Below are 20545 nucleotides of genomic sequence, written 5' to 3' on the forward strand. Positions count from 1 at the left end.
GTTTTTTTTTTTTTTTCTGATTTGAGATGAATATCTTAGACGTGTAATTTTTTTGGCTCATCGTTCAAACTTAACAAATTGTAAGCCATATGGTAGATTTAGTTAACTCGAGTTAACATAAGGATGACGACAAATACAAATAAAGTTTGTAGACCGGTGGATATCACTCTCTTGAACCCGAAACACTTTCCTTCTTTTAGTCAAAGCCTGATATGATTCCCTAGAAAAAGAAATGCATTTTCTAGTCAGTCTATACGGACCCGTGCATCAGAATTATGGTATTTCGAGGCATGTGAATCAAAGTTTAAAGAGAAATCCAGTGGCTCAAAAGTCATCCCCATCAGAATTATGGTATACCCGTCACGGATTTTGTCCTCGTTTTCCTTGATTCTTACCACAGGCCCTCTTATGGTTTTAAGGGTTAAATTGGAGATTTACCAATAGTTATTTACCGAAACAAAGGGATCCTCGGTTTCGTTTTTTTTTTTATTTTGACAGGTACCTTGTCGCCGGATTACCCGAATTTACACCTTTCGCACGCGGTAACTACTCGCAGCGCGACGCCCAAACTGAAAGTTACCCGATGATGATGTCGGGTGCGGACAAGAAAGTAACGAGGAAACGACAGGGAGAAGAGGAAAACCCAGGAAAATCGCAGGAAACAAAATCAAATGAGCAAGAAATGAAAAAAAAAAAAAAAAAAAAAAGAAAGAGGAGGAAAAGGACGATGATGATGGTAAAAAGCAACAGCGAGAGAGAAAGAGAGAGAGAGAGAGAGAGTGATGGGAATGGCATATAAAAGCCCAGCCCGGGTGCCCCCCTTTTCCTTTGCCAGAAAACCAAAAACGTTCACTCCCCCTCTCCCTCTCTCTCTCTCTGAGAAAAGCGATTGGACGTCCCCTCTTTCTCTCTCTTCCACCCCTCCCCCCCGCTTTTTCTCTCTCTAGGAAATCGGAAGAAAAGAAAAGCTCCCGTGGATCGACGAGAATGGCGTCCTCCGAGCCGTCGATCACCCCCTGTAGCCGATCAGCAAGCCCCCGCGACCCGACCCCCGCCGCCCCCGGCTTAGCATTCCTCCTGCTGACGTGGCTGCTCCGTACTAGCTCCCTCCCTCCCTCCCTCCCTCCCTCCCTCGTCCGCTTCGCCCGTCAATCCGCCGCCGGAGCAGCTCGGTTCCCCCGTTCGGCCGCCGCGAGCGGATTCCTCGTCGGACTCCGGCGCCTGAGCTGGGAAATTTCGGTTGCTCGAGCTCGGTAGCTACGAACCCGTCTCCTCCATGTCTTCCGACATCAGCTAAACAAAGAAGAGTTCCGCGTCGAGGCTCCGATTCCGGCTTCTGCTTTTGGGGGAAATTCTTGCCCGCCCGCGACTGAGGACATGGCCCAAGCCGCCGCTCCACTCAGCAGGTGCGTCCGATCGGAGCGTTGCCAAGGTTTCGGGATCGGCGTCGCGAGCCTGACTCCGTTCGCGCGGTTGTGAGCTCGTATCCGATAGAGCAGGGGTTGTTGTCGCGCGCGTGCGTTGTGGTTGTGTGAGTGCTTTCTTTTCCCTCGTCTAAGTAGAAAGAGGAATGGGCAGGGATAGTCTTCTGCTTCCGACTGTAGGACCTCCAATAAAGCTAGGAACAGCAGGGTTAAGGAGAAAACAGGCCGGCAGAGGATCGTATCGGGGAAGCTAGGGTTTGGATAAGCTGTGAAATTGGGGTGTTTTGATTGGGGTTTGCTTAAAAAAAGAAATTTTTAAGTGGGAGCCTAGAAAGTTGGGGGCATTAGGTGGAGGTGGTGGTGGTGGCTCTCTCTTGTTGTGCTTGATAGGATTGTTCTTGGAACTGAAATGGGGGCGTACATGCACCAACTGCTGAAGAGCCTCTGTTCTGGTTCCGAGTGGAAGTACGCCGTCTTCTGGAAACTCAAGCATCGGGCGCGCATGTGAGTCGATAAATTTTCCTCTCGTGCTTTCGTCTGGTGATTGCCCAAATTGCTAGAATGGTGGTTTGTGCATGTGCCCGTGATGGCTTCTCTGTTAGTTGAAAATTTTACTTTTCTTTCTTGGAATAGAAGCTAGATAACAATTAGATAATTAATCTACTAAGAGGATAGTTAGTAGTTAATTTTGGGTCAGTCATACTCATAATTGATGTATTTGTCGGCTATACTGGGGATGTATTTGATGTAATGCGATACAGCTTGACATGTTGATGCGATGCTACCAGATGACTTTTTTATACGTCTTTTGATGAGGTATTGTCATTTATTAGTATCATGTGCTCAAAATCCTCAGTAAGTGCGGATATTCAAGAAGGAATAGATATGCAATAATAAGTCAGACAAAGTAAACTGCGCTGACATTTAGTTAAAGAGAGGGCAATAATTTGGCAAAGTGATAGGGAGAAACTCTTTGCACCTACTGATAGCTGGAGCTTATGCCGGCAGAGCCTTTCCATGCACCATCTTTCAACTAGAAACAGCACCTTATGAGAAGTCACGTCTTTATAAACTTGCAATTCTCTCGATTGTTAGAACTGAACGGTTGCATGGTAGTGTGCATGGGCATAGATATTCAGATGGTTTCTGTATGTAGATATAATTGTAGGAATAAACATATCTATATAAAAACAGCTATTGGTTGAAGAAGCTTTAACTCATATCGGCATGTGACTATTTATTGAAAAAGTTTCACAAAGGAAAGTAGGGGCAGATGCATGTCAAGCATTAATAAAAACTCTTTCCTCAATTATAGCATATGCAATTCAATGCATACTTTCATATATTTTTTACCATCTCTAGGTTCTTATGGTCATTGGTTCTTGGAATGTTTCCAGGGTTTTGACTTGGGAGGATGCATACTATAACAGCCATGGACAAACTGGTCTTTCCAAGTTTAAGTGCTCTGAGGAGACAGTGGACCACTCAAACAATCTTGGATACTCGCGTGATCCCCTTGAGTTAGCTTTGGCAAAGATGTCCTATTACGTGTATTCTCTTGGGGAAGGGTACAGTTTAACATTTTAAAAAATCTGCAATAGATAGACTATGCAAATTGCTTTATCATTTGTTTTGAGTCAGTAATTTTGAGGGTTAATTCCGTTTTCTCTGGACCAATTGACAACAGGATTGTGGGGCAGGTCGCAGCTAGTGGGAAGCATCAGTGGTTATGTCCCAATCTTTATCTAGCCAATGCCTACTTATCATCGGAGGTCCACCTTAATCCTCGTGCAATATACTCCTCATATTTCTGTTTTCCAATAAAATTGGGTTAATATTGACGTCAGATTGATATCTTTATCTACACAAATTATAAATCTTCTATTTATCCATTCATTGAATGTGTTTTGGGTGATTTTCAGGACTGCGATATCTGGCAAACACAATTTTCAGCTGGAATCTCGGTATGCTTATTTCTGTTTGTATTTGCCATGTTCTGAGTTGAAGATTGTTTTTGGTTTTTACTTTAATGACGTGGAATATATCTAATTGTAGTGTTGTATTCCTATATTGACTCCTTTATTGGGACAATATGAAAGTTCTCGACTTTTGTTAACTCAACAATCTTTTGAAAGTAACTTATGCCTCTTTTTGCATACTTTATATTAATATTCACTATAAATGTGTATATAAAATTTGTAATTGTATTTTTGTGTGAAAGTAATGAAAATAAGTGATGGATTACCTGCTGCGCATAACATGTATAATCAAATGTGGTGATTGTTGAAGCAGATGTGTAGTGCAGGTGCTTATTTTTCTAATTACATCTATTATATTCATAAAATCACTATTGATAATTACTCATTGTTTCAAAGATAAGATTGTTTTATTACAGTAGTTCAATGTCTACCCATGCATGCAATTTTGTCTATTTCATGCACATAGGCTCTAATGCATACTCAAATATGATTTCTACTTTTCAATATTCACTGTTAAAACTCAATAGTTTGTTAAGTCTGTCTGGCAGAGTGATAATATCTGCTGGAATTGGATTAAAAAACGATATTGAATGACATTGTAGATTGTTTGTCATATGTAGCTTTTTCTTTACACCTTATCTGCTAATAAAATTCTAATGTCAGTCTATCTGTTGAACTCTGCAGGCTGTTCTCGTCATGGCTGTTCTTCCACATGGAGTTCTGCAGCTTGGCTCTTTAAATAAAGTAAGATAACTTCCAAAGTTTTGGGATCTGCAGATTAATTCGTCAATATCCCTTTTCTTTTCTGGAGTAAGGAGGCACTTTATCCAATTAACACGAAGCTCTATATTTTTATTGTGTCCAAGTTGTTTATAATTCTCCTAACACTGCACAGATGTATATGTTTTAACGCTTGTGTCCTGAGAAATGTGTTCATTGTTCTTTGGTTGCTGATATCCAACCAGTCATCAAATATTTGAATTTGTCGTGAGGTGGTTGTGTTTGAATTGTATTTTCTTTCTTCTCACTGCTGAAAAATCAAATGCTTTAACCTTTTTGCCATAAGTCTCAGAATTTCTCTGGCTTCATATAGCTGATCACCCCCACGTTTGTTGTTTTTACCAACCCTGTGTCAGGCCATTTTCCCTATCGATGAATCCCGTCTTTTCTACAAGTGAATTTCTATTTGACATCAACTTGGATTAATTTTCCTTGGAAGTCAGATATGTGTCAAAATGTTGCATGATTTAGTCTTGATTTTATCTTTCTTGCATTTGGCTTTTATATGAGAGCAGGCGAACGAGGATGTGAAGCTGGTGACCAATATCCGAGATGCATTTTTATCTTTCCAAGATTCCTTGTTACAGCTTAAATCTGTTCCCTTGCCATGTTCTGATAATTTACTACAGCAGGTCTCTCTCTCTCTCTCGCACATTCTCCCCCCCCCTTTTTTCCCCTGGCGTGGATGTGCACACACACACAGGGACACGTGAATGCATGCTTACAAATGCACACAAGTGCTCATGCACAGAGCAACACATGGATTCCACTATCATTACCAGCATTTCTGGCTATAGTCTCACATGTTTCTGCATTCTTATTCTCAGGGAAGTTCATTTATGGATGGTTTGGTTTCAGAAGCCACTTCTGATTGCTCTGGCAACTTAAATGAATCTAAAGAAGAAACAAATATATGTTCACCTTCTCCATATAATGAAAAGTACATTGAGAGATCCTGTGTTCTGCCACTGTCTGGAAGTCATCGTAGAACAGAAGTTAAGGTTCTTCACAATCATGAACAGAGGCCAAATACTTTGGAGAATCATATTCAAGAAAATATATGCAATAAGAAACTTTTCAAAGAAGAACCTATTTTGGATGGTCTAAATGCCATTCTGGCACCCCCTATCGGTCCATTCACGGAAAATATATCGTCCAGCTGTTATCTATTTGAAAATGCCTTTCCAGCTGAAGAGAAGGGTGTTGATTGCACATATCTGCCTTTAGACCAGTTAGGATCTTCTGGTCATGATAGAATCAGAACTCGTGGTTCAGATGATATTTCAAATGAGCTCCTTCAATTACCAGAAATGGCACAAAAAGATTTAGGGAAACGTTTGGAGATTGATGATAACCTAGAGAAATCCAGAGGATCATTTGGATTCCCGAGTATTTCAGAACTGCATGAAGCACTTGGACCAGCTTTTTCAAGAATGAGTGCTTCCTCAGTTTGGGAAGAAGGCAAAACAGAAGCTGAAAGAACAGTGCAGATTTTAGAAGGGATCAGCACCAGCCGTTCAACGAATGAATCAGACTCAGAGCATCTTCTGGAAGCTGTAGTGGCTAAAGTTTGTCAGAGTGGTCATGACAATAAAAATGAAGGATCATTTTCCAGCTCATTAAGGTCTCCAGTGGTTTCAGGAAGAGTGCCAGAAGCTTCCAGCTCTAGCCTTTCTAAGTTCACTGCTCATTCAGTGGGTTATTCAATTGATCAGTCCTATTATTCGGAAGGACACGGCCTACATTCATCAGACAAAAGTCTGGCTATGTCTTCAGCAAGCATTTCTTCTTCTTGTCAAACTTCACATAGTGATCTGTTAGAGAGGTCATTGGAGCTGGCGAAGCACAGCAAAAAGAGGGCCAGACCTGGTGAAAATCGTAGGCCCCGGCCAAGAGACAGACAACTGATCCAAGATCGTCTAAAGGAACTAAGAGAGTTGGTGCCTAGTGGGTCAAAGGTAAGTTCTGGAGATCTTTCTTCTCCAGTCAAGTTGCTGTCTTCTTGCTTTTGATGATTTTGCTTCCTATCAGGAAATGTGGTTTTTCTGCACTAAAATTTTTCAAACATTTGCAGTGTAGCATTGATGCACTGTTGGAGCGCACAATCAAGCATATGCTTTTTCTACAAAGCATCACTAAGCATGCTGACAAACTGAACAAGTGCGCTGAATCGAAGGTAAGATTGATCTTCTCCTTAAAACTGTGGATGAAGGAAAAAGCCTGCAGAATATCAGCATCTTCTTGACGTGCTCTTTTTTGTCAGCTCGTTTTGTTTTTCACATATTTATCTCATAGGTATCTGGACTAGGTCTTTCTATCATACTTTACCCTAGTGTAATATTTCTTTCCAGATCCCTAGAGTTCAAATAGATGTCCATGGCAAATAGCACGTCTGCTACCTATGGAAAATGAGATATTGCCTGAACGTTGCTCCATATCCTGAATTTTGCAGCTCCGTCACACTGAACCAGATGTACTGGGATCCTCCAGTAATGAACAAGGATCAAGCTGGGCAGTGGAGGTGGGCAGCCATCTCAAGGTCTACTCAATCATGGTCGAGAATCTTAGTAAGAAGGGCCAGCTGCTTGTGGAGGTAGGGACATATTATCATGTAGAGATCATGTTTAATACCATTGTGTGATTAGGGGAGGAAGGTCAATGATTATTTCCTAAAAAAGGGTTAAAAATAACTGCTTTTGCCATTCATCTCCAAAATGAAGTGGATAGTGGTGGGAGGGATCTTCAATTTCTAACCTTCACATTTCCTTCTGGTCAGCAAACCTTATTTTTGAATAAACTGATCAGTACGATCCAAATGTGATTGATGTGTGCAGATGATGTGTGAAGATTGCAGTCATTTTCTTGAGATAGCAGAAGCAATTAGAAGCTTGGGTCTGACGATCTTAAAAGGTGTCACAGAAGCACATGGTGACAAGATATGGATAGACTTTGTGGTTGAGGTACGTTGTGGATATCTGAATGATACATTTGCTTGAGAATGACATACATTATCGTTAGAGGTTGCGTTTTGTTCTCTGTGGTCGCCCTAATCAATTATTTGCTTGGATGGCTGCAGGGGCAAAATAACAAAAGCATCCACAGAATGGATGTCTTGTGGTCGCTTGTGCAAATATTGCAACCCAAGACTTCAACATGAAATGCAACATGCTGCCCTTGGCCTCTATCCAGAAACATAACAAAATGTTCCAGAAACTCTATAATGTATGCATGTAAGTCATCCATGAAATGGATTGGTCCAATTCTAGTTTGACCTTTGTGTTTTATCCTCCTTGGCTTTGGGGGAGGAAACCTTGTTTCCCTGGTGTGTTCATGCGTGAAGATGAGTGTTGACCCCATTACAACAGTGAGATATCGTGAATGGGGTTTGAGTTTGCACAAGTCACGTCCTCCTTAAAACCTTGCAATTAGCTGCTGTGCATCGAATGCCCTATTGTGATCTGAGTGATGCTGTTTCTAATGTTCTAACTTCCGAGTTTTCTTTCTTCAATATGCCATTGCTTTTAGGGTGGACCAATATATGAGCATTTGGTCCTCGGTTCCTTCTGCTACATGTGCCAAATACTGGGAACTAAAAATACATTGCATTCTTAATTTTTCTTTTGGGTTTCAAATGTAAGTTGCATTATTCCGGAAATAAGTAGTTGACTCTCATCTCAGTTCATGGTACATCGGGCATGTGGATGACGTGCATGTAATGGTAAATTGAATGGTGTCCAAGGATGATTTGCGTATGGTTTGTCTCCTGAACTTGATAATATAACGACTTTTTGTTCTGTTGTCACCCCTGGAGGAGGATTTTGGGGGCGAAAATAGTTTCTGGTGTTATGAAGGAAAGTGACGAGTTGGCATTTTGTAACAGAACCTCAGATGAACAGATGGTCATTTCTTTAGTCGGAAACTATTTTCCAATGAAAAGTGGTTCTGAAAGTATTCAAGGTAAAAGCACATATTTGGTTCCAGAATCTGCATTATTTTTCCCATGTTGTTATCCAATTTGTCGTGCAATCAAGTTCCTGAATATGTGGAATTTCTCTGATCGAGTCAATCATTCCAGATTTGTGCTCATCAAGTTGCAGAACAACTAAGCAAATGTCCAGTAGGTACTCTCATTCATCAAACTTTTGGCTGGAATTTGCTAGTTTCAATTTGCTCGTGTTGGTGACAAAGAAACTTGATGGATAAAAATTCATAAGGACAATGACTTGATTGTGGAAGTTACAGTTTGAGCATCACTTATACAAGTTTAGTGACTAAATCTGCACTTTCCTTCTATACTTAGTATAAATAAAGATGGATCTTCCTTTGCATCCACAACTCGGAGGCAATAAAAAAAGATGGAAGAATAAGAACAGTCGGGGAAACTCGTAACCGCCGAAACCTAATGCTAATCATCAGAACAACATTACGCCACCACCATGAATCAGAAGAATCCACTTCAACGCTGATTTGTTTTATTTGGGTGGAGATTTTATTGCTCAAATCGAAACAGATAATTGCAAAGTCCTACCACACACTAAAATAAATGATACAACGAGTCGAGAGAATTGGTATTTTCCACAACTCTGCTCTATCTGGAGTCGCTTATCCTGCAATGTGGAAGTGCTGAATTTCTCACTCTGGCCATGGGATTTATAGTAGGCGAGGTATTCCAAAAGAGAGGTTTCTTTGTATATAAGTGGATTGTTTTCAGAGAGAAGCTCCTTTATTGCCTAAAGGGTTTGGTCAGTGCAGCTGTATGCATTCTTCATGGTGGACTTTAGGACTTTGTTCCGGTAACCAATTTGCTGTTTTATCAAATATGTAGATATATATATATATATATTGTAATAAGTTAATGTTGCTTTTGTGCATGAGGTTGCATCCTTCGGGAAGGAGGATAGCCCTACCATTCTTCCTTTACTTGTAAAGTTGGGGCATGACAAATATGGAACAGTGTGTAGTCATTAAATTTATGGACACTAAAAGGAGAGCTCTCTGGTAATTGAAACACTCGATTTGGGTTTATTGCAAGGGTTAGTGCTGGGGTATTTTGAGACGAAGCCTCTTAAGTTTATGTGATGAGTAGTGTGTCATATCACAAGTAGACTTGATGCAAATAGACTTGATGCAAGTGGATCATATTCGAGTTAAACTTGACACTGACTTATCAAGAGAAATTCAAATTTAATTCGACAAACTCAAAATAGACATGACTTGATAAGTTGTGACCCACTTCTTTTTGCCAAAAGCAGCATTTCATCATAATGGGTTTGGAAAGAAGCAAGACACATGAGAACAAAATCGAATACGATGCCATAACACAAGTAAACGGTCCTAAATTTGCCATTATAGAGATCGCTTATGACAGCTCTAACGGATGAAATTTAAAGAGATGGTGAAACTCGTTACCCATTATATCTCATGAAAAGATTGATCCGTCATTATTCATGTGAGCGCGAACACCTTCAATGAAGCTTTTACACGTGTCACATGTGTGTACTCTCTACTTGGACTCGCTCACTCTGAAATGAGGAAGCACAGATTCACCATTCAGGCCATTGCCACTGGAGAGGTAAAACCCAAAATACTCTGTGAAAGTGGTCTCTCTGTACATGGGTGGATTGTCCTCATCGAGAAGCTCCTTTATTGGCCCATACGGCTTCGACTTCTGTGTCTCTCCTGGTACGAGGAAGCATGCGACTGACACCCGGGGCCCGGCCTTCCTGGCAACGACCCGGTGCTCCACACTCTTGAACTTGTCGTTACTAACAAGCTGCATCAACAAATCAGGCAAAAGGCAAATCATTCTTTGACGCGAAGATAACTCGACCTTATTCGAATCGGAAACATATGTGGTAAACGACAAATGTGAATGATCTTTGTACCTGCATGGAGTCTCCAATGTTGGCTAGGATTGCTCCAGGCACTGGGCACACATCAATCCACTGGTTTTGGTGGCGGATTTGGAGGCCTCCATGGTGGTTTTGGAGGAGAAGAGTGAGAAATGAGGCATCTGAATGATTGATTGTGCCTATAGTCAGCTCTGGCTCCGGGCAAATTGGGTAGTAATGGCTTACGAATCTCTTGGATTCCATGCATCCAATGTCACCAAGATAGTCTGAATCAAGCCCTAATGCCTCTGATAGTAGTTCAGACAGAGATTTCTTCAATTTTTCGATGTGTCTTTCATACTCGAAAACTGGCTCTCTGCAGAAGAGTGAAAAAGGCATCATGAGCGTTTTCTTCCTTTTCCTCTCATTTTACCGTAATAATGGTTCTGGTTTTGTCAAGACTTTTGCAATGGAAAATTCTTTCTTGACCCTCTGAAGATGTGTTCTAGGATTTGAAAAACCTTAAGCTTGTTTAAGTAATAGACTTTTATTTTGTACGTGAAATGAAAGATGAGAGTTAGGTTGGGAAGTAGCCACATGCTAATGACTAATGAAGTTGGAAGAAATATAATCGAGGGCTGGTAATGTGTTAGAATGCGAATGAACGGTCAAACTTCCTAAAAGTTTACAATGAAAGGGTACGACGTAATTCGCACGTTCTTTTCTGAACAATCCTGCAGTAACACGATGAAAGCCTAACATGTGCGAGTCCAAATACATGTGGAAATAATAATTGAACCCTAGTGTGTAAAGAAGGGAAAATTATAAATAGATGAAAAAAAGAGAGGTGAAGTATCGAATTCAAGATATCTTGCCCTGATACTGTGTTGAATTTATAAGGAAAACTGTCCTCTTTCCCTTTCAAAATAACGTAGAAACACGACATAAATAGGGCATCAATTATGATTCAGACCTGCATATAAGAGGGACTGCCTCTGGGTCTGGCGCTCCACTCGAGAAGTCAAAATACACGGTATCCTTCCAGGTTGCTGCTTTGGACCTAAACAAGTCTCCATTGCTGTAGTACCTAAATTTCTTTGCATTATCTCTTGAGTACCACTCTCTCTTCACGCCCTCAGGCTGCTCGTGGAACTGCTTGACAGCTTCCAACGTGCCGTTCATCACATTGACCGGGATGCCATGGTTGATTATCTGGAAGAACCCCCATGTCTCGGACGCTCTACAGAGGTCATTGACCACGTCTTCCCGCCGGCAATCCTGATAGCCCCTCATGTCAATGATTGGGACCTGGAGGCCCGTAGCAGCCCCATCAGTGTCGGGGGACAAGTTGTGCAGGTTCTGGGGTGGGTGTATGAAGAGCCTGGGGACCTTGGTCACGCCCGAGTCTATGAGGCCTTTGACTCCGGCTTTGGTCTCGTCGAATTCCTTTGCTTCTTTCGCTCTGTCGTAGTGTGGTCCGCTACAGGTGATGGGTTCTCCATGACCGGGCAAGGTCTGCATCTTTGTAAGATGAAACTTTGGTGCCTATTAAGGTGATTGAGTTGTGTCCTTTTTGGTGTGGCCATATGACCATATATATTCTGCAGAAAACATAGAGAACCAGTAGGTGCCAATCACATGGAAATGGAGACCGGTAAGTGCCAATCACATCGACATGGGGAGCCGGTAGGCGCCTGGACTGGGGTTTCTAGCCAAATGAAATATTTAATGTGGCCATGTGCTGATAAACATGGCCTAGATAATAAAAAAAGGGAAAGCATTGCTTTTCTTTCAAGCAATTGTCACGTTCATTGTGTAGAGACGTGATCCATTTGTGAAAGAAATGCCTATAAATCAAAATCTAATAGTGGGTAGTTGAATCTATTGATGTTCAAGTCACCTACCAGGTAGTTGGATTTTTGGGGTAATAAAAAAAAGGAGCTCACCAGAGTTTTTTTTTTTTTTTTTTTTTTGGTAAAAGGTAAGTATTATAGATAGATTTGTGAACCGGGAAGCTATACATAGTACAGCAGAGAAGAGCCGGCACCAAAAAACTTGCACTCAAAGGGTCAGAGAAATACCAATCGAGTGGAAGGGTGCCAACCCAAGCTGCAAAGAAAGATACAAGAAACGGGAAAACAAGCGGCTAGAAGAAGGCTAACGAACAGCATAGCCAGGGCATAAAGCAAGACAAGAACAAAAGAAAAGGGAGGGCATAAATACAACCCAACAAAACCAGGTTGCAACCAAACCGAAGCAACATCCAAGTGAACTGGAACCAGCAACATTAGCGACTGAAAGACCCAGGGAAAAAACGAGGTAGAGAACCTCCCAAGCAAGGGGGAAGAGGGGGTGACCCACGAGCATCTTCAATGCAAGGAAAAACATGAACGGGGCACAAAAACGAACGGCCATATGATCACTTCAGTAGTAGGCCAAAACACTTACTCAAAGATTGAAGGGTGGATACCCTAGCTAAGTTGAAGACGTCTGTTGCGAGGGTTATTCAGGACCTTTGAGAATGTAAGGGCCTTGTCTTTAATAGCTTTGATTAGATGGGCTTTCAAAGCTGAGAGGAAAAGCTATTGGTTGTGGAAGATGATATTGTTTCTCTCCTCCTAGACAAAATAACATAAGGCCCCAAAGGCAAATTGAGTCATCGATTGGTGGAACCCTGGATCAGATAAGTGCTTAATAGCCCACAAAAGGTTCTCTTTCCAAGCCCGGTTTCTCCAAGGAAGATTAAACTTCGCCGCCCAAAAGGCTGCAAGGCCGCGAGTAATGGAGCAGCCAAAAAAAAGGTGATCGATTGAATCCGGTCTAATCGAACAAAATGCACAAGACACATCCAGGATTCTTTCATGGGAGGTAACCTCACCTGAGTTGGTAGACGATTGCGAGTAATTAGCCACAGGTGAGTTTGATATCGAGGAGGGAGAGAGGGGCTCCAAATAAACCTGAACCAGTGACTCAAGGGCTTCCTCGACCTTAGGAGATTCCAAGCAGAAGCTGAAGAGTAGATACCAGAGGGGTGGCCCAGCCAAACCAATCAGTCATTTTCCCCATTAAGGTTCGGGAGGGGCTCCTCCTAGGTCGCAATAACATTCGCAAATGTGGACGGTGTGGTCAGGGCTGCCAAACCAATTATGACTGATGCAAGTCGTGGAATACTGGAGCGATAGATATCATGATTGGAGAAGATCTTATAGAGAGGGCCACGAGGATGCCAAGAGTCGAATCAAAAGGAGGCTGAAGAATCCCAAAATATCATAGTAAGTAAAATGTAACTATCATAACTTTCACAGGACGCTCAATAATGTATTATAACTTTTTCTGACCACTAGAGTTGTATGATCTCTGAAAAAATGTTTACTTGAATGTTATAACTTTAAAAATTGTTTACCCAAGTATTGAAAATTTGACATGGCATTACCAAAATTTCAATACCACCACCACCACCAATCTAAGACTGACATTGTCTGTTCAAGCTCGCACTATTCTTGCAGTTAATTGTGTCGAAGCTGCAAAGTTCACAATATGTTTAGATTAAATCTCATTTTAAAGATCTAGCAGACGTGCAATGTGCCATGGAAATCTGATTGAACTCTGTGGATCTGGAAAGAAGTATTATGCTAGGGTAATTTATGATAAAATGACCTAGTAGAGTGTAAATTATGTGATTTTTGAAAAGTCAAAAAGTCAAAGGGATTAAGTAAAAAAAGGAAAAAGAAGAAAAAAGAAGAAAAAATAGAGGTTGAAAAATTCAAGAAAGGAAAAGCCAAAGAGAACAGCGGAACCCTTCAGCTCTTTTACGAGGCCAAGCACGCACGCATGGAAGAGAGGAAAAGAAAAAGAAGGGAGAGAAGAAGGAAAGGAAGAGAGGGAGAAAATAGTAGTTTTTGCACATGCTTGCCTTGGAGGCCTTGCTAAGCCAACTCAAGTGCAACGCTTGATAAATGCTCATGCTCCTTGTTTTTTCAATTGGAGTAATTTACGGATTTGGGACTTAAATTCAGAATTTTGGAAATTTTGAGTTTCGAAGTTCGATTCTTGAGTTATTGAGCTTCAGAATTTCATGGAAATGATGGTTCATGGTATTGCGGAGCCGTAAGGTTTGCTGAGAAATGTTTTAGAGCAATGGTTTCATTAGAGCGAAATTTTAGAATTTTATGTGCGAGTTCCATGTTGTGTTTAAATTTAAATAATCGCTTCGAGTAAGTGATTTGTTAGTGTATAGAAGTCATTTTGTTAGTGTTTAGGCGTAATTTATTCATTTCATAGTTAAGGTAGAGTTTCACTTATTTTTAACCTTGTTCCTTGCTTATTTAATAGGACCGTGAGTTTAATAATTCAAGTAACATTTGTTGTTTCGTCATAAGCATTTCAAGATGAGTGGTATCGTCTGTTCTTTGAGTTTGTAAACTCATGTTTCGAAAATGAAATGGATTAGTTATGTTATGAGTTAAGAATAGACATATTTCTTGTATAATTTGGATTGAGCATGATCTATAATTTGTTTCTTAGATATGGAAATGTTATCTTTGGATTACGGTCTAAAGTGATTGCTTGCAAATGGATTTGCGAAACATTTTGGAAAAAACTCATGAGAAGTCCTCAACTTTAAATGTGGTTTATAAAAGATTATATATTGATTTGTGAGCTAGTTTACGAAATGGAATCTGAAATATTTTGATAAACATATTGTGATATATGAATTTTTGGATTTGAGTTTGTGGGTTGTGAAGAATGTTGTTGTGGATTGGTGTTGATGTTCAGTATTACTGTGAGCTCAATGAAGAGCTTGTGGGTAAGAATACTAGTTTGGGATCTCCTTGTGGCCTAGCCACTTACAATATCGGTTGAGACCTTGTTAACGGGGAAAGGGGTTGGGGGGTTGGGGGGAGAGCTTGGTCGCTTTGCCACGGAGCATTATGCATAATCATGGTTGATATTTGAACTTGAGATTGTTATTAGAATAGACTAATGATGTGTGTGTGTTGAGATTGATCAATAAACTTGACCACCGTTATTTGTACTGTGATGGTGGATTTATTATGAAAATGTTATGTTAAAGTAATACGTGTGACTCAAATTTAATCTTAGAATTTATTGTATTCCAGATATAGTGTAAACAAGTTATGTGCATTTTTAAATGTGTATAATGATTGCTTGATTTGCTTAGAAAAAATATATTACTCACTAGGCTGTAGTTTTACTCATTCCACTCGTCTTTCATGTTTTTAGTTTCTTGAGTTAGTGGCAAGTAGGGAGAGAGTGCGACTAGTGTGGAATTTTTGTGAGTTGTATTTTTGGGTATGGCTTAAAGAAATTATCTAGATAGTTGTTGCTAATTGTTGGGTTGGCTAAGTTCCAAGACGTGCATGTTCTTTTTGGTGGATTATTGAATCTTCGATGTTGTAACCAACCCATTGTTTTAGTCTGTTGGTTGTGTTTGAAGCGTGTCCTTTGTGTTCCTAGGAAGATGAATATGTGAAAAGTAAAATGAGTTGACGGAAAAAGAAGGGTAAGAATGATATTTTTATGAACACGACTATGAAATAGTTCTTGACGGTGACATGGACAATATGAAGAGCATCTCAAATTATGTTTTAACTAGGTGGCATTGGAGTCAGTTGGAAGTCTAGATTTCAGAAATGTTTCATGAACTAGTTCTTTGCCATTAAATGCATCCATAAAGCTTGCTGCAAGGCTGAAGAATCTGAGTTTCATGAAGTGCTTGCGTCTGTTGACCTCGCTGAGGCATGAAAATCTGATGAGGCTGAAAGGAATTTTGCTGCTCAAGGGGCTGGCCAGGTGCTTCTGATATATGATTATGGTCCAAAAAGGGCTCTGCTAAGCTTTTGGCATTTTAAGGTGGGGACAGTGGCACCCTTGAGTTGAGCCACAGGAGTTTCGATGCTGAAGGTAATCGCTAAAGGTCAATGCTACCATTTGATGTTTTCCTTTTTGTTTCATCAGAATCGGCTACCTAATGAATCTCAATCCTTGTCCCAAAATCTTTCTGAGGCTCAACTTCGGTTCCAAGTTCTTCATTTTATCCTTGTGCTACATGATTGATAACTCTTGTTGCCGCTAGCTATTGTCTACATTGCCCTTTGTGCATAAAGCTTTTGCTGGAATTTGGAACTTGAATTGAGTTATGGAGTCTACTATAGGATGCTAAAGAGCTATTTGTAACCCTGGTAGGTTATTGTTGGTGGGGTGCCTGAAGGCACATTCTAAGCACCTCTCCAAGGCAAGGAAGTTGAGTGACGTCTAATGGTATTACAAATGACAAGAAATTTGAACATTAAGGAAAGAAAAAAAAACCACTTATTTACATTTCCAAAAGGACATTTATTATAGATTAATAAGCGCTTCAAATGCATTGGCTAGCATTTTTAAAAGCTAGTAAGAAACCTTCAAAACAATACCTCTAGTACCAAAATCTTCTGATGCACCATTAACAGTGCTTTGGACCTAGTGAGCAGTAACCAGTTAGGGGGTTATGAATTAATAATAGCATTACCAAGTCATTTTTGGGGCACAAATGCGGTCGTCCGGGACCTCTAATTTGAGGAAACCTGCCACTGTTGATTTTGCTGCATAATAAATATTGCCTGGTCACTGTCCTGTCATGTAAATATACAGAGTAGTGATCGTGGTGCTCAAATTGCACCATGTGACGTCAAATTTAATTGTCTATCTTTCTTTGAATTGGGGATCAACTGATCTTCATCGTCTTCTACTTGCAAGTTGCAGCTTTTGACTTCGAATGATCTCACATCTGGGCAGACAAGGTGCTCATAGGCCAGCGATGACAATCCGATGCTCGATGACTCCGGTTTCCACAGGCTCCTCATATAGACGTTGTGTTCTCATTGCTCAAAGCTAGCGCTGCCGTGGCAAGCTAAAGCCCGAGTAAATGTCCACGAGGCCGGTTTACGGAGAAGAGCGAAGTCTACGCGTTTGGAGCGATCGTTTTCCAAATGCTGTCAGGGAAGCAGAAAGTAGATCATTCCAAGCGTCTGGCCACTGAATCATGCGGATTTCAGGTTTTCATCAATGCGAATCGCCTCTTGCGCTAACGACTATCTCTATGACAGGCCATCCATGGAGTCAGTGATTCAAGAGCTACGTAACGGGCAGCAGCTGTCTCTGAATGACAGGCCTTATTTGATACGTGTTCCAAGAGCTGTTTCGACTGTTGATGGTAAAAGCTGGACTGAAGAAGCCAACTGTGGCCGATGTGGTGACCTACCGGCTTCGACATTTTTCTGTTTTGGTCCTTTGCCATAGGGCTGTGCTTTCTTGCGTATGTTCAAGTCTGTTACGGACGTATTGCTTTAATTTGCGCTTTACAAGTGCTTTGCGAAAAATTATTTTCGGGAGTAGCTACATTTCGATTTTAGATGTTTGATGTTTCTTGTGACGCTCTGCGATTGTGTAGGTGTGAAATATGAGCTTATAAATTCCATAAAGAGATAAGCGCCATTCAACCGAGAAAACATAAACCAAACTAGGAAAATTATCTCAAGCTGACCAACTCAACTTGAAATCCTAACTATTAAACAAAAAGTGATGTCAAAACTCAATAAATAATGACCTCAACTAAGAGTCAATTACACAATGCTATTTCTAAGTCAAAACATAAGTTGAGAAAAGATTTCAAGAGCGGCCAATAACTACTAATGCTACAAATGGCCTTGACAAACTTTCTCATACCATATGTCTTTATTGAACTCCAATTCAAGTGGGTAGGGGACTAGAAAAATTTGAACTCAAGAAGTCTTGGTCTAATACAATGAATATTTTATAAGATTCATTCCGACCATTCTAAAAGTTTGAGCCATTAAATAAATACATTATTTGGCACTTAAATCTTTTAACATTTAGCGAGCACTATAAATCGCGTTGATTTGACTTGCCGAGATCTCCTAAGCATGCATCCCCTATTTCTTATTTTCTTTCTTCCCTTCTTTCTATGCATTCCCTCTTTTTATATTCCAAGGACTGGGGCTCCACAGCGACCGCCAGCTTCTTGTCTACGGCGAATCTTACGCCCTCTCTAGCTAATTGTCTTCATACCATTCACATGGTCACGGCCTCACACTGAGCAGGGCACAAATTCATTCAATCATAATTAAGACATCAGACTTTGTTTCCGCAAGATGAAGCAGACCTTGCCCAGTCATGGACAACTCATCACTCCTTGCGACCTGGATTTCGACAGGGTGAAAGAATTGCAGGAATTCGACGAGACCAAGGCTGGAGTCAAAGGCCTCGTGGACTCTGGCGCGACCAAGGTCCCCAGGATCTTCATCCACCCCCACGAGAATTCGCAGAGTCCGCCATCTGATGCGAACGGGACCAGCCTCCAGATCCCGATCATCGATCTAAGAGGCTACCGGGATTCCCGGCGAAAAGATGTCATCAACGGTATCCGCAAAGCATCGGAAGCGTGGGGTTTCTTTCAGATTATCAATCATGGGATTCCGCTCGATGTGATGGACAACACGTTGGAGGGCGTTAAGAAGTTCCATGAGCAACGAGTGGAAGTGAAGAAAGAGGTGTACTCTAGAGACGGTGCGAAGAGAGTGAGATACTTTTGCAGTGGAGACTTGTTTGCGTTAAAAGCAGCGACTTGGAAGGACACCGTCGTGTTTGAATTCCAAGATGGCGACCTAGAACCAGAGGCTGTTCGCCTATTTGCAGGTATACGTATCACTTTTTAAAGCTAAAATTGGAAGAGCTACGAGTGATGTGAACAATTTTGGCCATTTCCCTTACTAAGGACAGGTCGAGGTTCAATTTCACATACTGTGTATTTTCAAAAACACAAAACCGTGCAAAGCGGATCATTCAGTGTGATGCTTTTCTATACGGTTCAAAGCTTGGTTTTTGAGTACCCTATACCAACCTTAGTGATAGTTGTGGAAGAGGAAAGGTGTTTCACAACTCCAATATGCATTTCTTTCTATAAGAAAGAACGAATTCTTTGCTACAAACCTGGATACTGGAGACTCACACACAGTGCTTTCATGTACTCATTTACAGAGATGCAGTTTTCGAGTACGAGAAACATATTGCAGAGCTGAAGACATCTTTAGCCGAACTATTATCGGAGGCATTGGGCCTCAGTTCTGATTATCTCAGCGGCACTGAGTGTATGAAATCGGAGACAGTGATAGGCCATTACTACCCAGCTTGTCCCGAACCAGAATTGACTCTCGGCACAGTTCATCACTCGGACTTATCGTTTCTGACTCTTCTCCTTCAAGACCACCACGGTGGCCTGCAAGTCCTCCACGAAAGCCACTGGCTTGATGTGGTTCCTGTGAAGGGAGCACTTCTAGCCAACATTGGAGACTTCATGCAGGTAAAGAATGTTCCAAGTTTTTTCTGTACCATTTGTTTTCTGGCCTACATGACAAATATGAAATTGTCCTCTAGATATGTCTATCTGGAGTCGCTTTCGATCGCCCTTCATTATATCAACTGCATAATGAGTTGAGACAGTATTTTCTGAGTTACCAATGGTAGTATGAAACTCCGCCGATAGCTCAAACATTTGAGAAGAATCATAAGTGAAATAACAGAGCAATCTTATGAGGAACGACTTCATTTCAACTCTTGATCTTAAACAACCACGTCAAGCGCTAATTAGAGGACGAAACGGAAACACACTAATTTCTATGCCTGGCTCTTGGCATCCATCTTTACCACAATCTTTTGAAGTCATAACTCCTTTTCTGGCCTAACACAATGGTTGCAGCTTGTTACCAACGGCAAGTTCAAAAGCGTGGAGCACCGAGTGCTTTCAGGGCAGGTCGGACCGAGGATTTCGGTCGCGTGCTTTCTCGCCCCAAGCAAGACGGGAAAAAACAGACCTCTCGGACCAATAAAGGAGCTTCTCTCTGAAAACAATCCGCCTATATACAAAGAGACCTCTCTTTCGGAATACGTCGCATGCTTCAGATCCCATGGCCTAAGGGCCACTTCTACACTTCCTCATTTTAGGATGAGCGACTCCAAATAGAGTAGAGCTGTGGAAAATTCCAGAACGAGAGTGTCATGACTTGTTCTATCGTGATATCTGAGTTTGTGGAAGGACTTTGTAACTACTGGTTTCGGTTTATGCCATAAAATCGCACTCGTCCAAAACAAGTCAGTGTCAAAGTTATTTCTTCTAATGCAAAGTGGAATATCAGAGTCACTATATATTCTTCAATCGATTGGCAATACGTTTTGGTACTTATCATCGTCTCTCAAACTATAGTTACATCTTCAAGCAGATGCGACGCAAGATTCGTCATAATTAATATCAAATATTGGAAAAAAAAAGTGCACATCTTGCAATTAAAATTGCATAAGTGAATCTCCAACCTCTATTATTTTTTCTCTTTTTTCTTTTTTCCCTTTTTTTACTAAATCCCTTTGACTTTTTGACTTTTCAAAAATTCCATATTTTACACTATACTAGGTCATCTTATCATAATTACCCTAGCATAATACTTCTTTCCAGATCCTC

At 41.0% G+C, this 20545-nt stretch overlaps 3 protein-coding genes across 4 annotated transcripts; 2 read left to right on the forward strand and 1 right to left on the reverse strand.

Annotated features, from left to right (window-relative positions):
• The first annotated feature begins 862 nt into the window (after positions 1 to 862).
• Positions 863 to 7870, forward strand: LOC104426582 (transcription factor EMB1444). 2 transcript variants are annotated; one of them, XM_018865509.2, is made up of 11 exons: positions 863 to 1928; positions 2822 to 2992; positions 3112 to 3196; positions 3347 to 3388; positions 4088 to 4147; positions 4699 to 4815; positions 5011 to 6141; positions 6258 to 6359; positions 6636 to 6776; positions 7018 to 7143; positions 7260 to 7870. In XM_018865509.2, the coding sequence occupies exons 1-11, from the start codon at positions 1834 to 1836 to the stop codon at positions 7338 to 7340; spliced, it is 2151 nt and encodes a 716-aa protein (XP_018721054.1). In that variant the 5' UTR covers positions 863 to 1833; the 3' UTR covers positions 7341 to 7870. The 2 variants fall into 2 exon arrangements, with proteins under 2 accessions (XP_018721054.1, XP_039161650.1); XM_039305716.1 differs by having other exon boundaries at positions 863 to 1406.
• Positions 7871 to 9499: 1629 nt separating this feature from the next.
• On the reverse strand, positions 9500 to 11607 carry LOC104426583 (1-aminocyclopropane-1-carboxylate oxidase homolog 1). The gene is made up of 3 exons (XM_010039686.3): positions 10988 to 11607; positions 10069 to 10390; positions 9500 to 9956 (listed from the first exon to the last, which is right to left on the reverse strand). The coding sequence occupies exons 1-3, from the start codon at positions 11533 to 11535 to the stop codon at positions 9687 to 9689; spliced, it is 1140 nt and encodes a 379-aa protein (XP_010037988.2). The 5' UTR covers positions 11536 to 11607; the 3' UTR covers positions 9500 to 9686.
• A 6433-nt stretch (positions 11608 to 18040) lies between these two features.
• LOC104426584 (1-aminocyclopropane-1-carboxylate oxidase homolog 1) lies at positions 18041 to 20178 on the forward strand. Its single transcript, XM_039304442.1, has 3 exons — positions 18041 to 18713; positions 19049 to 19393; positions 19790 to 20178. The coding sequence occupies exons 1-3, from the start codon at positions 18186 to 18188 to the stop codon at positions 20051 to 20053; spliced, it is 1137 nt and encodes a 378-aa protein (XP_039160376.1). The 5' UTR covers positions 18041 to 18185; the 3' UTR covers positions 20054 to 20178.
• The last annotated feature ends 367 nt before the right edge of the window (positions 20179 to 20545 follow it).

The sequence above is a fragment of the Eucalyptus grandis genome, chromosome 11, assembly GCF_016545825.1.
Source record: "Eucalyptus grandis isolate ANBG69807.140 chromosome 11, ASM1654582v1, whole genome shotgun sequence".
Taxonomy (NCBI): Eukaryota; Viridiplantae; Streptophyta; class Magnoliopsida; order Myrtales; family Myrtaceae; genus Eucalyptus; species Eucalyptus grandis.